General features: G+C 41.9%; 1 protein-coding gene across 8 annotated transcripts; it reads left to right on the top strand.

The window, feature by feature from the left end:
• Positions 1-294: 294 nt before the first annotated feature.
• LOC133213461 (Golgi phosphoprotein 3-like) lies at positions 295-11857 on the top strand. 8 transcript variants are annotated; one of them, XR_009725825.1, is made up of 3 exons: positions 295-812; positions 1900-1989; positions 2169-2568. XR_009725825.1 is itself a non-coding variant. In XM_061355670.1 (2 exons), the coding sequence occupies exons 1-2, from the start codon at positions 600-602 to the stop codon at positions 2392-2394; spliced, it is 288 nt and encodes a 95-aa protein (XP_061211654.1). In that variant the 5' UTR covers positions 296-599; the 3' UTR covers positions 2395-2568. The 8 variants fall into 8 exon arrangements, 5 of the variants coding, with proteins under 5 accessions (XP_061211654.1, XP_061211655.1, XP_061211658.1 ...); XR_009725826.1 differs by having other exon boundaries at positions 2320-2568; XR_009725827.1 differs by lacking the exons at positions 1900-1989; positions 2169-2568 and adding exons at positions 11019-11099; positions 11298-11857 and having other exon boundaries at positions 296-812.
• The last annotated feature ends 1641 nt before the right edge of the window (positions 11858-13498 follow it).

Raw genomic sequence — 13498 nt, forward strand, 5'->3', positions numbered from 1 at the left:
GGGGGAACTGTACTAGCAGTCAGACACGGTCTTGTGGCTAAGAATTAAATCAAGCTGGCTAAAGGTTGTAAATAAACCACTTTCGAAAGAAACCCCCCTGCTAATTTAAGAGAGTGCAGCAGCCCGCTCTCCCGGGCTATGGCACCTGCCTGCCCCTCTTCCGGAGCGTTGGAACAGCCCTTCTGCACAGCCCCAGGTAACGGCCAGAAACGGTCAAAAACGGTCACCAACCGCCCGCCTCACGGCCCCTGCTCCCCGCCCCCGCCACGCGTAGCTCCTCCCGCCGCTGCCCTTTCCGGTGCCTCCTCCCTCCCTCCCTCCGGCGCTGCCACATCCTCCGCTGACATCAGCCCGCGGCGCCATATTGGAGGAGAAGCCGCCTCCGAAAGCTCGGCCGCCGCAGGGGGGGACGCCGGCCCCCGCAGCCTCCGCCTCCCCCCTGCGCCGCTCCCCATGACTCCCCGCGGCCGGCCTCTGTCCCGGTGCGGATAGGGTGGAGGCAGCTGCGGATCCCGTCGCTTCTCCTCTCTTCTTCTCTCCTCTTCCCGAGCTGTCGCCTCTCCCCTCAGCGGGCCTCTGCCCTCCCGCAGCCTTCAGGCATGACTTCCCTGACCCAGCGCAGCTCCGGCCTGGTGCAGCGCCGGACCGAGGCCTCCCGCAGTGCCGCCGCCGATAAGGAGCGGGGAGCGGGGGGCGGTTCGGATGATGAAGGCCGCCGGGATGAGTCCGGCGACGACGAGAAGGGCGACTCCAAGGAAACGCGACTAACCCTCATGGAGGAGGTGCTGCTTCTGGGCCTCAAGGACCGTGAGGTGCGGCTGGGGCCGTCGCGGCGGGGCTGGGGCGGGACGAGGTGAGGGACGCTGGGCAGGCGCTGGCTGAGGAGGCCTGGTGGTGCTGTGAGGAAGCAGGACGGGAACGGGACGGCTGAGGGGACACCGGTTATTTGGGGGCTTATGTAGGGCGTTTAATAGGAAAGGGGAGCCCAAGTGGTGCCGGGGTATGGGTGGGATGGCAGCAAGGGCGCTGCTAGGTGGATGTTGCTGCGGGTTTGGGGCAGAGACGTGATGTTGCTGTGGGTAGGGGTGGATACTGGAACAGGCTCAGAGCTCTGGGGCAGATGGGGAAGGTGCTTGGATTTTGGGGAAGAGTGCCCTGGCCAAGAGTTTGGATTGCCCTTTCGATGCAGTGTTTGCAGAGGAGTTCTTACATTGTGGCTTTTCAAGGAACGCAGCATAGGGGTTGGGACAATATAGGAGACTGGAGGTGAGGACCAGGGCCTCTTGTCAGCGTTGGTGGGAGGTCTGGGTAGATCTGTAATATTTATACTCCTCCTACAATTTACCTATGGCTCTACTGTCTTGTCAACTCTTACCTCTTCTGTCAGACACAACTTTCTGGTAGTTAATGGGGTTCTCAGGTGATTTAGGATCTAATCTTACATTCTGCTAAGACTTCCCAGGCTAAGGGCTCTAATCTTACATTCTACTAAGACTTTCCAGGATAATGCATGTGAACAGTGCCTTAAAATTGAGGGAGAGATATATGACAAAAACGGGTCTTGAGTAATGAGAAGTGTGTCAAAATGGGGAAATGGCATTATTATATAATTCTGTGGTTTTACCGAATTTATAAGTTAGTTGTTATAATACTGTGAATAACAGTAATTCAGGAGGAAGGCTTACTCCTGGCAGTGTGTTGGATTTTTGTTTCATTTGAAAGAGGTAATCAATATAAAAAATGTGCACACTGACCTATTGGGGAAACAGTTTAATCTGAATTGGTGTATTGCGAAGCGTAATATGTCTTAGTTATGAGTTACAATGAATGTTATAAGGAACCTATTTGCCTGACATATTTTTTTTTTTTTTTTTTTTTTCTGTGTGTGCGTGTGGTAAGTACATTAATGAACCCAGTTCACTGATTTGGTTGGAAGTCTCTTAAAACTGTTCATGTTCATGAGGACAGAATACTGGAGGAGGGAAGCTGGTAGGTTATATGTTCTTTGAAAGTGTGCTTCATCTAAAATAGGTTTTCTGGTTTGGTAGTGAATAGATTAAAGAGTAGTCCTGGTTAACATTTGGGTTTCCTTAATGCATGTGGTCATATCTGTATACATACCTGCTGCAGTAGCATATATTATTTCTCTCACTGATTGTGTATTTTAGGTCGTATTCTTGCCGTTCCATTTTTTCACATGGACCTTGCCATGGCATCCTGATAAACTTTCTAGATGTTCAGTGATGTGTACTTTCAGTAGTTGAATTGAGGACTTATGTATATGTATGCTTCTCTTTCTACACACCTGAATATTTGCAGGAAAGTAAGACGGATATGACAAGACAGATACTTGCAGATTGCCTAGGTGGTCTTGCCTTGAGGAAGGCAAGATAAACTGGGTGATCTTTCTGCTTTTTTTTTTCTGTGGATTGTGTGCTAAATCTGCTGAATTTGTGGGCCTTAGGCTCTGAAGGTTCTTTCTGCCTAGAGAGAATACATGGTGCAAGTCTTCATCATATAATCAAAAGTTAATATTTGGCCTAAAAATGCAGATTTGCACTGGTGTGCGTTGAAATTGCAAATAATCTAACTTTGCTAAGTGGCGCACACTGCAAATGACCGAATACTCCTTTGTGTGGCAAAAGGAACTGAAAGGTTACAGTGGCACATACACCTATAAATCCCTTGGGATTTTGCAGTTGAGACAACAGACAAAAAGAACGATAATATCATCTAGGTTAGGGGGCTTATATGCAGAAACTGTAGCATGCACCGGTTTTTAATGCATCATGAATTAATCATTAGGGTTTGTGTTTTTGGTTCTGGGTCTGCTTGTACCACTGTGTACAAGCTGCACTATGTAAAACACTTTATTCCTGTTTTTTCCTTTCAAAACTGGAAATAAAATTATAGACTCGTTTGCAAAGGTGAATTTTTTTTTATTACTCTTTATTTTAATGATAAGTAAGCAAAATTTACTTACTTTACACATTGGAAATGCTTTTTACAAGATTTTTACTTCCAGTAGAATTGATTTTCTGTGACATCTGTGTGAGATTTTCTCATGACAGCAAGCAGAGAAAAGCATATAGGGTCTGTAAAGTAGAATTATAAAGCTACACAAAGTCTAAGGGAAAGGCGAAGTCAAGTGTGTAAGCTATAAGCTCAACTGAAGGCCAATAAATTTAAAGCTGATAACATCCTTCCTGTTCATTCCACCAGGATACAATAATTTAATGCTGAGTTTTAAATAAATACAAAATAATAATTAAAAAAAAAAAGAGTTGGCCAAAGAATGTATTTCCCTAAAAATAGCTTCTCTCTCAGAAGTCACTGATATAGGCATTGAATTTAGCGTGCAGGGTTTGGTGTATTTTGGTGTATTTCTAAAGTTAAACAGTGGTGAATATGGCATAACATCATGTAAATATACACAAAATGCCTCGTGTATGGAGTGACCGCTTACAATTTATTAGTGTAGGTGGCAGTCTTTACTCTTAGGAGAGAGTGTTTCAGGCAGTGATGGATTGATGAGTTCAGTTTTTCTAGGAGATTGTCAGATATGTATCTGAAACCTGCTTTCAGGATCGTAGACAACCACAGCAAAACTTGCGAGTTGTTGCCTGATTGTTGCTGTAGTGTGGGGTTGGTGGTGAAAATGTTTGTTTGTCCTGGAACACAGCACACCTGAATTCCGTTCCGTTCAGTGCTTGAACACAATCAACTGTATTTGCACATGGTTCTGAACATGGCCTTTTATTGTAGTTGTTTTCTTTCCCTTTTTTTTTTTTTCGTTTTCCCTGTTTGGCCTAATTAAATTGTACTTGATGTATGTGTACTGGCTTCTGTTTTCCACCAATGGTTTCTCTTCCATTTGTGTATTCTGTGTAAACATAACTACATCTGTATTCCAAGGTCAAGATAGGTTTTAAGGGATATGTGCTGAAATACGCGCATGCTTGCGTAACATGACAGATGCGGTGTCCCTGGGGAAGCAGGTAATATACTGGAACAAAATATGTTACTAGAATTCTTCAGAGAGCATCACAAGAACACCTACACTTACTTGGAAACCCTTCAGAAACATGCCTGGGAAGGAGAGTCGTGTTCTGTCCATTCAGAGTAGAGTAATACTGTGTTGCTATAGGAATAAAAAATACTCGCTGAAATAAAATACTTTGCTGTATAAGGTTAAACATAGTATTGTGGTAGGATAGGTCAAAGCCACAATAAAAAGGAGGTTATTTTGTAGAAATACTGAAGCATCTGAGGTCATCATTCCCAAAAGAAGGGATTAGTAAATGTTAAAAGTTAGCTTATTTAAAAATGACAAATGAGATACGAGTACGAGCCAGTTTGTTCGTTGAAGCTCTTCCAGACATCTCATAAGTCAGTCCAGTAGTAAACTGAGAGGTTTCTAAGTGGCTGTGCTCTCTTAACTGTTTTGTGGGTTTTTTGTTTTTTTTTTTCGCTTTGGGGTTTGGGTTTTTTTCACTCCTTTTTGGAGTTCTGTCTTGATACATGGTAGGAATCTGGTCGAATACAGCAGTGGGCACACCTTCTTCTACAGTCTATACAATGTGCCTCAAAAAAACAAATTGAAGCAGCTATTGAGACCTGGTACATAGTAAGATAAAATATTTATTTTGTCTGTAACTAATTCCTTACTTGCTGAAAGAAAACTTATTTATGGCGTGCTGAAATAATCATCATGCACTGTGGTCTACTGCAGCAGTAAATATTTCTGGGCTTATTTACCCTTTCTTTGATGAAGACTAAAATGTCATTTGTGAGAGTGAAGTAATGTTAAATCACCTTTTAGGGTACATGAATTATGTTGTATCTTTGCTCCTTATCTTTGGCCTTCAGAAATTTCCATTTATTGCTGAAGATGTAGTATTACAGTGTAGTTTTTTTGTCCAAATAGGTACTGTGAAGGACTCCAGTTTAAATTTTAGTCATATTAAAGTAAGTTATTAGGGAGCTAGTTTGCCTGCTTCAAATATGCTGTTTTGTGTGGATCAGTTTAGTCCTGAAATGTAGTTTCTTTATTCTTATTAGAAATAAGGGTGCCTGGATTTGTTACTGAACCCTGTATTTTAATCCTGAAGAGATTTTTCTGAAAGGTGAAATAAGAATTTTGAAAACATTCACAGTGTGGGTGTCATTTTCCCTGAGACAAAGATCAGGGAAATTGATATTATGATAAAGTAGTCAAGGTTTTTTTGCCTGTGTAACAAACAGGTTTTGAAAAGTCTTCAAAATATCTTTTTGGTTTTTGTTTTATTATTATTATTTTGTTTTGTGTCCCCCCCCCCCTTTTTTTTAAATAAAAAAAGTTTTGGCAACAGCCTTAATGTCAACTCAGAAGGTCCCAAGTTTTGCTGGAAAAAGAGACAAATGAGTGAAACATGAAGAAGCATCTGCTGGGAATTTGCATTTCAGTCGGAAGAATGATGCATGAATGTGTTGAAATCTTGACAAAGACATGCTTTTTCTCAAATGTTCAGGGACTAATAACAACAAAGTGTGTAATGTCTGTGGTGAAAAATTATTTCTTTCATAGTTTTCTACCTTTCCTGTCCTTTTTTTAATTTCATGTCCATACATACATTACAGGGTAAGAGAAGATGGGAGATGTGGGAGAAGGAGCAACCCAATTCTGCGTGCTACACCATGCAGTGAAGTGCCTCTTTGCTGCTGAGTAAATCTTGCTTTTGTGTTCTTTGGAGGACATGCTCATTTGAAAGCAGCGTTTTGGATACAGGTTGACTTTGTGTATAAATGGTGTTTGTATTTCCTAGTTTTGCATGCGGCTAGTGTGGCTATCCCCACTCTTATAGCATGGCTGATCTGTATTTTAAATTATTTATTCATGGATAACTTCCAGAGTGGTGTAGTCCCTTCTTTCATGTCAAGCTGTGTAGTGTAAGGTGAAGACAAACGTCAGAGCCCTTCTAGTGATGCATCTCAAGTTTTTTCAAAGTGCTCTTAAACAAAGCTGTGACTCACCTTCGTCTCCCTATAGCCCTATCCAAGCTGCTTTTATTAAAAGAAATAAAATTTAAAAAATTACATATAAGAAGGTATTGCTGCTACTTGCTGGAATGGAAATCATCATGGAACTGAAGACTAATTGGTATTATTTCAAGTGTTGTTTGATCCTCAACTAGTGCAGGTACTGCATCATTTACCTCAGTTAGTTAAGCTACATGTAACAGGTCTTCTTTGCAAGGCTGAATTGAACAGGCTGAATGTTGCAGTCAGTATATTCAAGAACGACTGTTACTCACAGAGTAAATAGTTACTATAACACATAGTCACTCCTGTGTTGCGTTACTGGGGGAAAAGGAAGGTAGTCTGGGGTAAATGTGTGGCTTTGTTTCTTCTGCGCAGATAACATTCTCAATTTGTTGTCTCTTAACTGAGTAAAGAAAGAAAAAAAATAATGGTCAACTTATGCGTCACTTTTAACTGCATTTTTATTGGCTTGCAAACAGGTTTTAGATCAATTTCAGTAATGTATTTTCTTCCAGAAATATTCATAACACATTATAGCAGAATGATTTCCTATATGCTTTTCAGATATAAAAATTGAAGGTTACACATAAAATGGTGTACTACTGTTCTCTTCCTCTATATACACTCTATATAAGGCTGGGAACACACAGGTGTGTGGTACTGTGACTGAGCTGTTAAGTCTGTGTGCAAACCAGTATTACGCATGTCAAGTCTTTCTCACCTCCCCGCTATATGCTATACTAAGCTACTGAATTTCAACCTTTTTTTTTTATTATTTTTTTTTTCTCTGTTATACTCCTACCCCCCTTATTTGTGATGGACTGTTAAGATAACATTGTACGGCCTGTAAGCAAGATCTCTGTAACTGGAGACGTGTTACACTCATAGCCGTTTTATTATTTGTGGATGTTACAGGATTTGCTCATCCCACTGGGAAATTAGTCTGTTGCTGATATTCTTCTAACCACTTGTAAGCTGCTTACTGCTATATTCTTCCTAGTCATCTGCCCTTATGGTCTTACTAGATAGCATCATGTTCTATTATTTACAAAGCCCTTAACTGCCAGGCTGGATGCCTTTTGTACATGGACTGTACCACAAGGTTTCTGTTTAGCCAGTCATTCTTGTGCAACACAACACATCACATTTCCATTTTTTACTTCAGTAGATGTTTGATTTCATGTGAGCGCTTCCACGTTCAGACACAATGAGTCTCTACCTCAAAAGGAGCATGCCACAGGTATTGCGTTGGCATTTCAGTATGTCTGTGCTGAACAGTAGAGAAGGCTGGGTTATAAATGCCAGGTAGATACTCAATCCTGATCAGTATCAATCACTTATCACTTTCACTCGGTGGATAAAGAACTGGCTGGATGGCCGCATGCAAAGAGTTGTGGTCAATGGCTCAATGTCCAGCTGGAGACCAGTAACGACTGGTGTCCCTCAGGGATCGGTGTTGCGACTGGTCTTGTTTAACATCTTTGTCAGTGACATGGACAGTGGGATTGAGTGCGCGCTCAGCAAGTTTGCCGATGACAGCAAGCTGTGTGGTTCGGTTGGTACGCTGGAGAGAAAGGGATGCTGTCCAGAGGGACCTTGACACGCTTGTGAAGTGGGCTGATGACAACCTTGTGAAGTTTAACCACGACAAGTGCAAGGTCCTACACCTGGGTCGGAGCAATCCCAGGCACAGCTACAGGTTGGGCAAAGAAGAGATTCAGAGTGGCCCTGCAGAGAAGGACTTGAGGGTGTTGATCAGTGAGAAACTTACCATGAGCTGGCTTCAGTGTGTGCTCGCAGCCCAGAAAGCCAACCGTATCGTGGACTGCATCAAAAGGAGCGTGACCAGCAGCAGGTTGAAGGAGGTGATCCTGCCCCTCTGCTCTGCTCTCGTGAGACCTCACTTGGAGTATTGTGTGCAGTTCTGGTGTCCTCAACATAAAAAGGACATAGAACTGTTGGAACAAGTGCAGAGGAGGCCATGAGAATGATCACGGCCTGAAGTACCTCCTTTATGAAGACAGGCTGAGAAAGTTGGGGCTGTTCAGCCTGGAGAAGGCTGTGTGGAGACCTCATAGCAGCCTTCCAGTATCTGAAGCTGGGGAGGGACTCTTCATTAGTGCTGTAAGAACAGCTTGGATATAAGGAGGAAGTTCTTTACTGTGAGGGTGCTGAGGCACTGGAATGGGTTGCCCAGGGAAGCTGTGAATGGTCCATTCGTGACAGTGTTCAAGGCTGAGTTGTACAGAGCCTTGGGTGACATGGTTTAGTGTGAGGTGTCCCTGCCCATGGCAGGGGGGTTGGAACTAGATGATCTTAACATCCTTTCCAACCCTAACTCTTCTGTGATTCTGTGACTTAGAAAGCCTTAATCTACTTTGCCAGTGCTGGATATTTGAATGGGACTTCTGCTTTAGCAGCATCTGCAGCCTGTGGCTGACATCAGTTTATATGTTAAGGACTAAACAAAGGAACTTGTACCTTTTAATCTGAGAACAGTGCAATGAGTGAATTTTTCTTTTATCTCACTGAAAATGTTGATGTGGCGTTATTGCAAGATAGTCTGTTACATGAAAATTGTTTGCACCTGGATAAGTGAAAGAAGTGAGAGGCCTGTTCTGAAAAGAACAATCTGAAAGAAAGCTAGGGTAAGTTTAAACACCCAAAACATGACTCTGGTAATCCATCCACATTAATGATCAGATGCAGATCCCTCAAAGTATACAGCTCCCTAATTTGAGGTGACACAGTGCTTTACATAGTGTTTTGCATTGTCAAGAAATAGAAGAAAAAGTAGAAGAGAAGGATAGCTGTTGTGTTTGGGGGCAGATACAGTGTTTTTATAAGCCTAGAGGAGGGAATTGTAGTCCTAGTGTTGCCTAGTTAAACTTCCGCCTATGACTTAGTCAGCTGTTACTGTATCTGCTTTGTCTGTATTAAAAGGGCATACCAGATTTAGGTTTTTCTCAGTGTTTTTAAGAGAAGTATACTGAACCTGGCTGGAATATAATTAAGTTTTCTTCATAGCAGCTAGTATGGTACTATGTCTTCAGTTGTTGACCAGAACAGTGTTGATAACACACCCTTGTTTTATCTCTTGCTGAACAGTGTTTGTGCAGTGTTGGGACTGTGTCTGTTTCTAACCCTGTGAGTGGGTTGGGGTGTGCAAGAGGATGGGAGGGGGACAGCCAGGACAGCTGACCCCAACTGGCCAGAGGGATATCCCATGCTGTATAGTATCATGGTCAGGAGTAAAAAGGGAGGGAAAGGCCCGGGTGGGTAGCTGGTCATTGCTTGGGGAGTGGCTGGGCGCTGGTCTGCTTGTGGAAGGTAGTGAGTCAATATTTTGCATCACTTAGTTTTGTTTTGGCTATTTCACTTTTCCTAGTTTCTCCTCCCATCCTGATGGGAGGAGATTGGAGGAGCGGTTATGTGGGACTCAGCTGCCAGCCAGGGTCAGCCCACCATTAGGAGATGCTAAATATGTGCATGGTTTGTGTTGTAAGCTTTTGGTTGTTAGATCTAGGCAGGATGCAAGCTATATTTGCTTGCTGTTGTGGGAAGACTTGGGGGTTTTTAAACTGAAGTATCTGGTGTGGAGGATTTAAGTGCTGGTTCTAATTAAACACTTTCAAATAAATGTCAGATTTTGTACTTGGGGGCAGTAGCTGGTAGTGTGTAAATCAATTTGCAGTTTATGGAATAAAATATTTTGCACCAAGTATGGAGAATAGAGAATGGGCCCTGGTGGAAGCTGGCTTTGCAAAAGCCATGCAAATATTTGAAGTCATTATCTGCATGTGTATGCAGTTAATCATGCTGAAAGTTAAGCTCTGAAGTTTGTCTTTTCATTCCTAAACGAACAGTCAGACTCTCAAGTGTTGATTTGTTCAGGGGTCTTACAAGGGTTCAGCAGCATGCATGTGTTAATTCCTCCTCTTCAACAAAGTTAGGTTTTATAATTATCTTCATTTTAGTGAAGAGATGTGTCTATGTGATACGTGCCTGTGCACATGCTTAAAAAGCGGGTAACAGGATTTGGCCTGAGTGTTTTCAGTAGTCAACAATTGCTGTTAATTGCAGTGGCAGGTTAATCAAATACCAGACAAGTTTCTTATCAGTAGTACTGTACTTTGTAGAATATGTATGCTTGCTTTCCTAAAGTGTTTCTAGTGTTTTGTGGTCAGACACTTCAGAGATTTTACTCACTAACTTACCTTGTGTTTAAAATTAGACTGCAACTTATGTTCCAGCAAAATGGTTAATGATTTCAGTTGCATCAGAAGAGGAAATCAAGAGGGACTGCAGTCAGACATCAAAGTTCTCACTTCACAGTATTCTAATAATAAACACTTCTGCACTCTGCTTTTCTTTTCTTTCTTAAATAGATACTAATTTTCAAAAATTCTGTATGTGTCATTAGATGTTACAGTGATTACAATTAGATGTTACAACCTTCTGTGTTGAGAAGGTGATGGCTTACTTGAAAGGTGAGATTTGCACTGAAGAGCTACCTAGCTATAGGTTGGCATGGACCCTTAATCTCGTGTGAAGAGAAGGAAGAGGAATCCAGTTTATTTTCATTGCAGATGACTTGAAGAAAGGGAAACCTTTGACATGTGAGACAATCCGGGGTATTCCTCTAGCAGCTGTTTTACTTGAGTGTCTTGAATGTTGACAATTTCTGGGCATGTTTAAATCTTTTTATTACTATTTTTGAGGGGCTAACTGGTAAAAGGGATGGATGTCTTCTAAAATTTTGTCTTAGGAAATTCTTTTTTTTTTTTTCAAATTATGTAGGTAGATAGAACTGTTATTTCTTGACTGGATCTCAAATTCCTTTGTAGCCATTTAAGGGGGTACCTGAAAAAAACAAATCTCTTAGTTTTGGTTATTACAAATATGTCTATATAGTATATACAATATATACATTCTCTGAATGCATTCCTGTCAGGTGAAGCTGGATCATGTCTCTAAGCAGATATGTCTTGAAACAGATTGGTCTACAGTAGCATTGAAAATCTTCTGTAATCTGGCAGATAGTAGATGTGAAAACCATTCTACAAGGAAGGTGGAAGGTTTGTCTTTTTATAATTTTCTAGGTAGTAATAAATTTTACTGAATCTTATTGCTGCCAAAACCAAGAATCAGTTTTGCATTTTGGGGTTCCTTGTTGTCTTAGAACTTAAACATGAGAAAAAACTTTCTGCAAGTATTCTCAGCATCATTTTTATATCCTGGAATTGTGGAGGCTTTTCTTTTTTCTTTTCTTATAGGTCTGTAGAGGAGGGAAGATACTGAAATGATTATTGAAGACATACTTAAGCAAGACCCTAACCTTGAGCATTATATTTTCAGCTGAGTATGAATAGACTGGGGTAGGACCATAGATTCGGCGGTTCCTTGCCAAAGCAGATTGATTTGGGTCTTGACAGAGCATGCTGTCAGAGAAGCCAAATGTAGTTTGATATTTTAATCTGTTTGGCGTTTTGCAGTACTGCAGTGTCATGAAGTATGAGATTTTCTTAGAGGTAAAAAATCAACAGCTATTAGGCTTAATAAGTTGATATGAATGTATTTTAGAAAGTAACAGAGCTCGTTAAAGCACATTCATGTTTTGACCATGTCAGCTTTCCTTGTTGAAGATTTACTCACAGCTTCAGCTTCTTTGTCGTGGTTACACTTGTCTCCAGGTAGATTAAATTGCAGTCTAACCTGCATTAGAAAGAATAGAACAGGTCTTTTTAATCTTGCAAAGGTGAAAATGGATCAGTTCATATAAGATATCTCTTGTGAGAGCAGCCTGATTTTACCATGAGGATTCATGTAATTTTGGACATTCTAGCCTGTCTTTGATGAATGCTGCAATGAAGCTTTTCCTTTGGTCGTTTATCTCTAGTGTTTGTACTTCCCCCCAACTTCTTATGTTTAGTTATGATGGTAAGAAGACGTTTAATTGGTTCTCACTGCCCTTTAGGATGCTTTATATGTTTATAATCTGTCTAAAGTTACAGAAGCTGAATTAGTGTTTTATGGAAATCTGTTCAAGGACCTTGTTGAAGAGGAACAAATGCTGGCTGGCTGCACAAGAGGATCTAAGGGCTTCAAATTATCAAAAGAAATAGACAGTTCCCCTTGTGTTAACCAGCTCTTCTATTTGTCTTTGAGAACTTGGAAACATTTGTGGATTTTTTTCATTTTTAATTTTATGTTCATTTTTACAAGACCTGTTTGCTTGGTTTTATATTGAGAAGCTTCTTGCAACACCATCATCATCATGGCTTGACTTCGCAAATGAAGATTTAGGAAGGGCTTTGCCCACACTACAGGCACGCTGATGGCTAAGAAGGCTGATGTAGGATAGGCAAATTCAGCTACAAAAAGCACAGCAGAAGGTCTCCTTGGGTGGTACAGGTGGGGCGCAATTCTTTCTGCGTTGTCTTTTCTCCTCGAGACTAGTTCTTCGTGAACTCTCAAAGGAGTCAACGGCATTATGTATGGTGTGCCTCCAAGTCTCCCGATTGGAGGCCAAGGTGGACCACTGATGGTAGTCAATATGGCCAAGGCTAAGGTATTGTTTCAGGGAGTCCTTATATCTCTTCTTTGGGGCACCTCTCTTGCGGCTACCGGTGGCAAGTTCACCATAAAACACGATCTTGGGGAGGCGGTGATCCTTCATTCTAGAGACGTGCCCTGCCCAGCGCAGCTGCAATTTCAGCAATATGGCCTCGATGCTGGTGACCCCTGCCTGTTCGAGGACAGTGACATTAGACACATAGTCAGTCCAATGGATGTTTAGAATTGTATGGAGGCAGCGCTGATGAAAGCGTTCGAGGAGTCGCAGGTGATGACGGTAGATGACCCATGATTCAGACCCATATAAAAGAGTAGACAATACAATGGCTCTGTAGACACTGATCTTTGTACTTTTCTTCAGGTGTTTATTACACCAGACTCTTTTATGGAGTTTTCCAAAGGCTCTATATGCCTTTGCTATTCTGTTGTCTATCTCTTTGTCGATCGTGGCATCCGAGGAAATGATGCTTCCCAGATAGCTGAACTGCTGAACTGTCTTAAGCTCTGACTCGCCGATGGTAATATGGGGATGGCGATAATCTTCTTGCGGTGGTAGAGGACTACTGTCTTCTTCAAGCTGACTTCCAGCCCAAAAACCTCAGCCGCCTCCGCAAAGCAAGATGTTAAACGCTGCAGAGCTGCTTCTGTGTGGGCAACAAGGGCGGCATCATCAGCAAAGAGCAGTTCACGGACAAGATGGTTTAGGGTCTTAGTGTGGGCCTTCAGTTGCCTTAGATTGAATAGGCTACCATCAGTACGATATCGAATATAAATGCCGTTTTGTTCATCGAGGTCTGCTGTAGCCCTTTGGAGCATCATGCTGAAGAAAATTGTGAATAAAGTCGGTGCGAGAACGCAACCTTGTTTCACACCATTGGTTATTGGGAAAGGCTCAGAGAGT

Source organism: Neopsephotus bourkii, unplaced genomic scaffold (assembly GCF_033783945.1).
Source record: "Neopsephotus bourkii isolate Nb327-2 ecotype Australia unplaced genomic scaffold, CSIRO-AGI_Nbou_v1 NB_822, whole genome shotgun sequence".
NCBI classification, from domain to species: Eukaryota; Metazoa; Chordata; class Aves; order Psittaciformes; family Psittacidae; genus Neopsephotus; species Neopsephotus bourkii.

What these genes read in the sequence shown, in the direction of transcription:
- LOC133213461 (XM_061355670.1), top strand. Translation starts at nt 600, where the DNA reads ATGACTTCCCTGACCCAGCGCAGCTCCGGCCTGGTGCAGCGCCGGACC. An exon ending in TGGGCCTCAAGGACCGTGAG is followed by an intron (nt 813 to 2,319) that starts GTGCGGCTGGGG and finishes GAATATTTGCAG; the next exon opens with GAAAGTAAGACGGATATGAC.